General features: G+C 35.7%; 1 protein-coding gene across 2 annotated transcripts; it reads right to left on the reverse strand.

Annotated features, from left to right (window-relative positions):
* Positions 1-1,548: 1,548 nt before the first annotated feature.
* Positions 1,549-9,466, reverse strand: LOC122294153 (two-component response regulator-like PRR37). Of its 2 annotated transcripts, XM_043102651.1 has the most exons (11): positions 9,309-9,466; positions 7,915-8,369; positions 7,609-7,770; positions 7,349-7,482; positions 7,017-7,166; positions 4,137-4,320; positions 3,607-4,036; positions 3,486-3,513; positions 2,408-3,160; positions 2,035-2,108; positions 1,549-1,919 (listed from the first exon to the last, which is right to left on the reverse strand). In XM_043102651.1, the coding sequence occupies exons 2-11, from the start codon at positions 8,273-8,275 to the stop codon at positions 1,841-1,843; spliced, it is 2,355 nt and encodes a 784-aa protein (XP_042958585.1). In that variant the 5' UTR covers positions 8,276-8,369; positions 9,309-9,466; the 3' UTR covers positions 1,549-1,840. The 2 variants fall into 2 exon arrangements, with proteins under 2 accessions (XP_042958585.1, XP_042958586.1); XM_043102652.1 differs by lacking the exon at positions 9,309-9,466 and having other exon boundaries at positions 7,915-9,280.
* Between the last annotated feature and the right edge of the window lie 1,093 nt (positions 9,467-10,559).

The raw sequence follows: 10,559 nt of genomic DNA on the forward strand, positions 1-10,559 counted from the left end.
TTATTGGTTTTAAAACTGTAAATATTCATTTCAAAATAAATATAGGTGAAAGAGAAGTAACAGGATGGTACCAAGAGGCAAGAATGGGCTCCATAAACATAAGAAAACCTGGTACAATAGTGCAGAACACGTATGCTATGCTGATTTCTGTTCTTTCCCACAATTATGTCTTACGTGCGAACATTACATGCTACAGCCAAACATTCTTGTCGTGGGGGCCACAATCAAGTCCGCCAACTGCCCAGGCAGCTTGCGCAGCAAATCACTCTCTTACACGTGTCCCTATAATATTAAAAATATGAGATGAAAAAATTTTCCCAAAAAAAAAAAAAAAAAAAAAGGCATGTATTAGTATTAGAGACTATCTTTAAATTCTTATAGAACTTTTTAATATTTTTACAAATGATTAGCTTCAAAATTAAAAATACTTAGATTAAGAAAATAATTGACACTACTAACTTCAAATGAAGACTATTAACTTAATATAAATGATAATTATAGTCGTGAATGTGTAAGCACTATTTAATTATTTTGAAAAAAGTAAATAAATATGAGACTCACGTAAAAAGAAATTAATTTTTTAATAATAAACCTTATTTTTTTTAAAATCACTGCACAACGCTTGCTTACTCTACAATTATATATAACGTTACTATTAACTTAATTGGTTATAAAAGCTATATTATTTACCCTTAATAATTTGAAATCTAATTACATATATAATATAGCTCTCATTCAACAGGATATATGATTTTTTTAATAATTTCAATTTAATTATATATCATATAATAAAATCACAAATGAGAAGTAATTATTATTAAAAATATAATATTAAATCAATCTAGGAGATAATGATCAGATCATTCACTGAATGCAAAGGGATAACGAGTCCTAAGATTGATTTGAAAACAATCATACTTCAACATCCATCAAACTCAAATCACATTGCGTTTTTCTTTTTTCTTTTTTCTTTTTTTGGAATGATCTAATGCGGCAAGAGTCAAAGGAAGAGCATGAGCTTGGCCTTCAAATCAATTGTTTTGTTGGTAATGAGATGATGAAAAAGAGTTTTGTAATATACAAATACGGTCGCGTATTAATTTGTATATCAATACTGATTTATTTATACTTAAAATTTAAATTAACATAATTTTTAATAAAATCCATTTTTTAACTAATCACATCATATTGATATATAAATTAATACATAATTATGCTTGCAACTATATTTTTTCAATAAAAAATAGTAACAATCTAATGTTCAAAGTATAACTTGCACTAAAACGAATTCAACAACAAACCAATTATCATATACTTCAACCTATGGGATTGATACATATCCAAATTGATTTACTTTCTCCAAAATCATTCAGAATAATATCAATTATTTTCTTTTAAATCATATATTTATACTCATTTTTACCTGTAGAATAATCTAAATACTGTCAGACATTAAGTAATATCAAATCAATGTAGGATATAACGGTTAATTCATTTTAAAAGGGCATGGATAATGACAAATTATAAGATTGAAAATATTCGAATCTCTTGTACTCTAAAAACAGCTTTATTTCGTGGAAAGTTTAACCTGCATAAAAGGGTAACCCTTCCCAGAAATCCATCAAATTACACAAACACAAAATAAAGGCTGCAAGCACGTTCTTAAGTTCTCAATCAAATGTTCATTTTCACAAAGATAAGTAATACCGCAACCCAAAAAAACCTTCTAGAGCCAATCTAACACTCATTTCCTTACATTCCAATCTAGTGATAGTCTCATGTACACAAACCTAGAATGATTGTCCAAAACAAGGGTTAGAAATCTGCCCTCCAGCTCTTGTTATTGTAAACTGTCAGAAGAATTATCCCCAGATACATGGTCTTTGCTCTGACAGTCTAGTCCTGCCTTATTGTCAGAACTGTTAAAGAAAAGAAAATTAGAACTAATGCCCTCCCCAGATTCATAAAAATGATATTGGCAAAGAAAAAAATGATAATGGATTGCAATTTGAACCCAAACTTGAGGTATCATACCTTGTTTGTTTAACAAATTGTCCCCTGATACGGGGCCGTTGTTCTGCCAGTTTTTTCCTGCTTTGGTATCGAACCTGGAAAACAACAGACAATGAAGACTAGGTTTCATATATCCTGTAAAAAGCTAGACCTACAAAATGACAGCGAGATATAATTGTCATGTTGTCTATTACTGTTTCATTTGTCAGGAGCTCCCCCAACATCATATATTATTTCTAAACAAGAAACTCCTAGGCTGAAAAAGGTCAGGACTTCCTTTTGCTCCGGTATTCTTTTTTTTTTTTTGATAATGTTGATTTGATATGTTAACGGTAGGATACAGTGCGGGCTCTATTTTGCTCCCCCACAAAACGCACAGGGAAAAATGAATTACCCTCTTTTCAAAGCATCTCTCCTTCCTTTTCTGACGAAATTTGTATAGTGCAGCCTCTCTGTGTGCCACTCGTTCTTCATCTGATCCATTCCCACTATTTTTCCCACTAATTGCCCCAGCTCCAATGTTTCCAGCTGCCCCATTTTCACTTTCTACGTTTGTTACTCCAGCATTCAAGGCAGTGCTGCTTCCGTTCTGTCCATTGCTGCCAAAGTTACTTCCGGAAGCGCTTCCATTCACACTATAGTTTCCTGCATTACTTTCAACAGGCCCTCCTAACGCATTCGATGATCCACATTGTTGAGAAGCTCCAGCCATATTCTTCTGGGAGACATCACTGTGGTCTTGCTGTAGTTGATGCTGCTGCAAGTTGTGAACATGATGATGATAATGGTGATGGTGGTGGTGGTGGTGCTGGACCTGGACCTGCTGTTTTGAGCCTCTTGTTTCGGCTTGAACCTTGCTAACTTCCACATTAGTTGCCTTCCCAGGTGTATTCTGCACAGATTGGAATGTGGAGGAATGAAAAGATTTGAATGCTGACATGGACTCTGGCTTCTCATCGTAGACTTCTAGTTTGGGAATAACACATTTATCTTTGGAGGCCAAATCATTGTTGTTGCTACTCCCATTAGAATGCTGATTTGGCAGATTGCCACTTGAATGAGAATGAAAATTGTGTGTTGCCTCCGTATTCTGCATGGCTGAATTATCATCAAATGGAGAACAGCTCCCAACATTCCCTGTATGAGCCTGACCAAAAGTGAAAATCATTAAACCTGGCCAGAAATATAGGTTTTGTTCCTCTCACTCAACTTTTCAGAGTCCAATTTTACCAGCAGCTGCCTGCCAACCTGTGAGCCACATTATGATATGGAGATTCTCTTATTATTTCACTGCAAAAGATTGAAGAATTTCTGTAAAGTACTGGTTTCCTTTTTTCCATGGATTAGCAACACACCCCTCCACATCACAATGTGGTGCACAATGATTGGGAACAGACTTCAATTGCACTGATAAGATGAGGTATTGTTCACAATACAAGGCATTCGCCATCTAAGGTGCTACAGAACATTACCCTATTAACAGAAGAGGCAGTATTGTATCTGCATGGTGAAGAAAAAAGAAATAGTAAAACAATTGTTGAAATGTAATATGTCATCAGCACAAATAGTATTTCTCCAGGGTTCCCTTCTTACTTTGAGAATGCTGACAGATCTGAATGTCTAAGAACATTGCGGTCATCATGTGCAACATTTTCAACATCCTCTCTCATCCTCTTCAAAGTTAGTACAAGGGACGGCAGTTGTCTAGAATCATAATGTGCTTTGGTTTGTGACACATCAGAAAGGCCATTTGGAGTGTCAAAGTCTCTGCTTTCAGCCTCGGGATAAGTAGAATTGACAACTGCACTAACCATATTGGAAGATGGGTTTTCTGGCTTGCTGATAGCATTCTCACTGTTGTGCTTTGACTTATCGCTATCAAATGGCTTACTGTCTACGTTAGGCAAAATATTCTGGCTTCTACTACTTGGATGGATAGACAACATCTCATGTTGAAATTCATGTCTTGAATCTGGATCTTTAGATACTCCTGTTTCCATGTTTTTACCAAATGCAACATTGTCTACAAAAATTAAATGCAGACTCCAGTATTAATAGCTAATATTCAACCAAATATAATTAAAAAAACCTAATGGAGACAGATAGATATCATTAAGGCATACCATGTTGCTCATCCTGTTCAGGGTACTCTTTTGTTTCAGTAACATGCACCCACCTGTTGCTAAATTTTTCAGGCTTTGTATGAATCACCTGGGCACAGGTGCTATCAGGACCATCAGCTATTTGATCTGGAGGTGACATTGGTTGGGGACTTTCAACTTCAGCTGCCCTTTTGGTCCACGAACTCTGCAAAAAGAGTATTAGTATTTTTAACGATGTCAGTGTCTTGTGTTCAGGAATCTTTGTTCATTATCTGCTCAGCTCAAGTTTTTTAGTTTTGACATTGAGAGGTAAATTGTTGCAAATGATGATCTAAGCCCAAAACATATCCTAACCCTGAAGCAGACAAATGCCAGGTCAAATCAAGTCATTTAGGACTTCCATCATTTTTGCTATCATAATTAATGATCTTTCCTCTTTCTACTGACATGGAAATTCTTATTTTCTACCACACACTGATACTGCTGAGGCATGGAAGGTGGCTCAAAGATGCATAGGATCCATTTTGTGTTGTACCTTTACCCAGATTGCATTGTGTAATTTGTGTCACCCCCAGGCCCTTTGGGACCATAAGTTGGGAGCTTTTGAAGTTAAGACTCACGGGCCCAACTATTTTAGGTTTATGTATTTATTGTATTGCATATTTGTGCAACTTGATTCCTGATTTGATTTTACCGAGTCTGACAAATTTCGCTTTCTTCTAGTAACAGTCATTTAAGGCATGATTTCAATGAGAAAATTTGCCGAAGCAACCCACAGAAGTTTCCTAATCTGTCACAGCTGCATTGACTTGACAAAAAGGTAAAAAAACCCCACCCTTTGAGCCTGCTGGTATATGAATAAATTAGGGAAGTTTTTTCTGATTTAGGGGCTGAAGTATTACCTGGAAATCACCTAGAACCAGAGCTGCAATAATTAGGAAATTCCTCATTAAGATGCTACCAAGATCTTAGGATTAAGAGGCTACCACGGTTTGAGCCTGCTGTCACATTTTTATGCAAGCTGTCCAAGTCTGATTTCCTAAGATTATGATTTCAGAGATCGTATTTATGACTTATCACATCTTGTAAACTTGATCATATGCATTCTCATTAAATAAAGTGTCATGAGAATGATGGAGGCAAAGAGTAGGAAGAATACAGCGCTGTATACACCATGACAGCCACTCACAGTGGCTATCCAGATCTAATATGACTTCCAAGTCCCTAGAGACCATATGTTGTGCCCAATGAGTCATCTTAAGCAACGACTCAAGTTCCCATGGTTGAAGTCAAGGAATGTGACACTGGAAGAAAAAGAATATTCACACAGCCTATACAATTACGATGTGTCATGCTTCGCACATATGTATGATGTGATTAGTCATGGATGAATTGAGTTAATTTCTTTGAAAATACAAATAGAAACCAAGGAAAACCAGACATGTCCAAGTGTGCCAAAGTAGGATAGAGGACGTTTTGAGTCTTCTTTTAAGAAGAAATATTGATAGCAATAGCTACGGGTGTTTTCCTAGGTTGCAAAGGAGGATCTTTTATAACAACCTTGAGGGCGCAATGTAAGTGGCACGATCATAACCTTATGTATGCTATAAATGTTATTATTTGCTTGAACAAGTGTTGTTACTTATATGCTATATAAATGTCAATTGTTAGTCACTTTTAATGAATTTTGGTTGAATTATGATAACGTTGCTTGTGGATGCAATTATTTATGATATACTTATTTAGTTGTTTGTCTTGAATGGATGCCATGTCACGATAACCATGCTTATGTATGTTAATATGCCACGTTTAGTACTATACCATGCATATGAATATGACACACATAAATATGACATCCCATGAACATCATGAAGTCAATAACATGTTCACATGCATTATGATAAGATATGAGAAGCCATGTGAGCAACAAGAAAGCTTTAATGCTTACTGATGAAAAAATAAAAAATAAGAAAGCTTTAATACTTAACCTTATGTTATGTTTTGGGTGATTGTGCACATCACAATCTCAAGTGTAGCCCACCATATGTCATGTTATGATTTATGTGGTCAATGAAATTTGGAACGATGCCCACAGAAATTATGATGGCCATTATGCAAGTGAAAGACAAGATTAACAAGTCATGCATAGAATATATTCGATACATAGAGTCTATCACTCATGTATCCATGTTACATGAATTCTCATGATTGCTTCTTGAATTCTGCATATGTTTCTATTGAATGATCCAAATGCTGTATCTACATATAATTATGATGAACACTTCCAAGGTAAAGTCTAAGGATAAGTTATGTGTATAGTATGATGTGTTATTTACTGAGTCTTCAACTCACCTTTGTATGTCCTATCTTTTGATGTCCCAGGCGATGATTATGTGGACATTGAACAGGAATGCCAGGAGCAGATTTTTACCAGTCTTAGACTGTGCAATAAGTGTTATTGCCACATAGCACTAGTTTATGCTTTACGTCATTATGTTCTTACTTTCAGTTTTATAAAACACTGTGATGTCAAGCTATTTATATGATTCAATGATACGAGCAAAATTTTTATGATGTCCAATCTCTTACCAGGCACAAGTTACGAATGTACGGAACATTCCTAACCTGTCCAATCTCTGTTTAATTCTTAGGCATACAAAGTTTTTTTCTTGGTGATGTTCAAACACAGCTCTTCAAATTTGAAAATCCATTATCATGGAGGCATATCATTATTTGCTAATATCAATATATGACTTTGCTTTGGTGGTATATGCTACAAGTGATTTTGAGAGTACATTTATACTGACATTATGCACTCATCAATAAAATCAGCCAAAACTTAAAAGGAATGTGTCAAAGGGGACATAGGTAGATAATTTTAACTGACTTATACATTGCTACCTGAGTTCCACTTCCATTGTCGCTTCCATCCCGACTTAGTCCATTACTTCCATTATCATGCTCATCACTGCTGCCAGAATTATTATCAGACCCATCATCACTTTCTGATTTTCTTGTTTGTGTCCCACTTTCACTCCCGCTGCCACTAGACTGAGAAAGGGTGAGAAACAGATTCAAGTTGAGGAACATCGACACCAGTTGCTCCAGAGTGAGCCACATGATAATAAATTGCCCCACTAAAATATTCAAGTACACACTAGAAATGAACTGAGGAAAACTCACATAAATTTACGACAAATAACTATAAATTTGAAGCAGAGGTAGCAACTTACGCTGTGGCATCTCCTCCAAACATGCTGCCAGAGGTTTTTAAGTTCATTTTTCCGAATTGGTTTTGCTAAAAAATCAACTGCACCTTTTGAGAGACACTTAAAGACTATACCCATTGAATCATGGGATGACATCACTGCATAGGTCCGTCATCAGGTGTGACAAATAAACGCACCCAATCAGCAGTAGTTATACCAAACAAGCCTTATGTTTTCAAAAGTGCAATAATAAAGAGGCTAAAATACTATTACATGATACTTACTAATCACAGGAATATTCTTTAGACTTTTGTGACTCATAATCTTGCATAAAAGTCCAATTCCAGATAAAACAGGCATGACAACCTCTGTTAGGATGAGATCTATATGATTAGTTGGATCTTCTAAGATTTTCCATGCTTGGATACCATTAGCAACAGCAGTGACTGCAAAGACCAGAAAAAGAATTAGGCAGTATAAAGGAAAACCTAACCATCAGATTGAAACACAACTTCATTGTTCATTGGATGAAGCATCAGTCTAGCCAGAGACAAAACAACTTCACCATAGCAGGAAAAGCAAATGACAACCTTCATAGCTGCAGTTTCGAAGCAGGGCACTGACAACCTGGCGTGTAGAATCATCATTTTCCACTAGCAGAACCTTCAAAGATCTGATAGGAAGAAACCTCTCCCAACATATAATAGGTCCTTGAGGCTGTTGTTGCAGTATCTGAGACCCATCGTGAACCTGAATCAAAGCCCTGGGCCCATTGCTTACTTCTTGACTTACCCCATTAATTCTCAACTCATCTTCCTCTAACGATTGCAAACCTTGGCCTTCACCAACTACCTCATTAGTCACTTGCATTTGATCACAACTTATATGGCTATTTTGTTCAACCAACCCTCTACCCCGAACATCATCATTGTTTGCTGGAACAGCCCCCATCAACCAACCGAATTCAAACAGGAAAGTAATTAGGAATCATACCCTTGTGTACTGTAGCAAGGAAGCCATACATTTTGTCTTCGAAAATGAACCTCTGCAAGCACAAACCCCTTTAAACTCAATCTTAACCAAAGAGACGATTCATGACATGGTTCATCATGAAAGATCCCCGAGAAAGTAGAAATTATAACCACTTCCCCATCCATCCTAGTCCAACAAAAAATTGACATATAAACCTAAACCGGCTCCCATATTACAACAATCCAGAAATTACCAATGTAACCAAAACAAGGGAAATCAATCTAAGGCAACCAGCTTATGATGATTTATCAAAAATATAAAACTACAACAATCTAGAAGAACATGTTAACAAGAGTGATTTCTGAACCTTAATAGCTCTGGAAATGAAAAGGACAGTAAAAACCAAACAAATAAAGTTTGTAATAAACAACCATCGACCCTTGTATATCTCAGAGAAATATCTCAGTGAAAAGTTTTAAGTCAACCCAGACCCTCGCTCTGCCGCCACCAAAATCCTTTAAAAGCCCTAAATTACTCATTAGGAGTGGAAGCTGAAAAAAGATATAGATGGTCAAGCGGTCCAAGTAAACATCTACATTAATTTTCGAATATTCTGACAAGAAGCAATAATCATTTTTTGAATTCCCAATTCGAGGCAGGGTGGAAGAAGAGAGGAGATTCTCAAATCTGAAGCAAAGTAACAGAAAATAAGATCTTACGAGAAATCAGTTTACGCCTGGGTTTTTCAAAAACTCATCGAAACAACCATACTAGATTGAAGTCTCTTACTTTCTCAGATCCCATGAAGGGGTAACTTGAAGATTCGAAAGCCCTAAATTATCTAATAATTTTCCACATTTTCTCAGCCTCTAAACAGAGCACTACCACTAAAAAGTAAACAATTTTTTTTTTTTTCTCGAGGACAACATTAAAATTTCAAAAGAAGGAAAAAAAAATACAGTAAAAGAATATTCCGACGTTAACTATAAAAACGTCACCGGAAAAACCACACCTTCGAAGCTTTTACAGATGAGCATCAGCAAACCACCCCGGAAAGTTCGATTTATCAGAATAAAAGGCTTGACTGGCTAAGAAGTTCGGAAGAAGCTAAGAGGCAGAGACCGAGGAGAGAGAGAGAGAGAGAGAGAGAGAGAGAGAGAGATTGGGGGAAGATATTATTTCGTGGGGATGCTGACGTGTAACAAATGGAGGTCTGAAGCGGTTCTGAAGTCCACGTATGATGTAGGACCATCCAACGGGGAAAAATCAGGGCCATCCTTTTGTATGAGCTGGACAAAATCGAAACCTCGAACCGTAAGAGGAGTGAGACGAATCTTATACGATCCTTCCAGATCTGGGATTCGACACGTGGCTAAAGGTCCCTTCTTGTTGAAGGAGCTGGAAAATAGAGACGGCGTCCTTCGAGGTTCAGGTAGTTTTGCTAGTCCTAGTCGCGTCTGTCTTTATCTCGATACATGACAAGAGTACCCTTGTCTTGTCGTAGGGCCAGACAGGCAATTCACGATTCTGTCCTTAGATCTTTGTCATTGGATATTACTCGATTTGGTAATACATTGGTGCATTTGCTTCCCATGTAAAAAAATCCCATACAGCCGATTTTATTACTATTGAACCTTTTTTTATTCTTTTTTTAAAAGAATTTTTAGTAAAAGAAAAGTGAGATTGCTGCAAATCAATAGAGCAATTCATGAACAACTCGAATTTCAGCTCAATTAGTATATACTTGATTTGAACTCGATTGATTTAATAAACGGGACAATCACACACATTAATATTGATTAGAATATTAAAACGGTCATTCACATAAAATCGACTCGGTTTGATTTAGGCGATTTAATCTGATGCACCGAGCTTATATAAATTTCACTTAGCCCATTTGAGTTTATTATAAAGCTCGTAATATATGGATTATTGTATATGTTCATATTTATTACATGTTAGCTACATTCTATATATAATTATATATTATTAATTTATTTATAGTTTACTTTATTTAGCATATTTTATGTTTGTTATAGGGACAATAGCTTATTGACTTTAGCTTTAACTAAAAGATGATAATATAATACATATAATGCAAGTTAATAGTATTTTTCTTTAGTCAAGGAATCATATCATTGACCTTAGACAAAATATGGTGTTATTCTACATAAATGATAACAAATGTTGTAATTTATAACTATTACTTATCATTTATAGTTGCATATTATTATATTTTCATATTGTAATATATGTATAATAA

The sequence above is a fragment of the Carya illinoinensis genome, chromosome 14, assembly GCF_018687715.1.
Source record: "Carya illinoinensis cultivar Pawnee chromosome 14, C.illinoinensisPawnee_v1, whole genome shotgun sequence".
Lineage (NCBI taxonomy): Eukaryota > Viridiplantae > Streptophyta > Magnoliopsida > Fagales > Juglandaceae > Carya > Carya illinoinensis.

What these genes read in the sequence shown, in the direction of transcription:
- LOC122294153 (XM_043102651.1), bottom strand. Translation starts at nt 8,275, where the DNA reads ATGGGGGCTGTTCCAGCAAACAATGATGATGTTCGGGGTAGAGGGTTG. An exon ending in TCGAAACTGCAGCTATGAAG is followed by an intron (nt 7,771 to 7,914) that starts GTTGTCATTTGC and finishes TGGTCTTTGCAG; the next exon opens with TCACTGCTGTTGCTAATGGT. An exon ending in ACAATGGAAGTGGAACTCAG is followed by an intron (nt 4,321 to 7,016) that starts GTAGCAATGTAT and finishes CTCTTTTTGCAG; the next exon opens with AGTTCGTGGACCAAAAGGGC.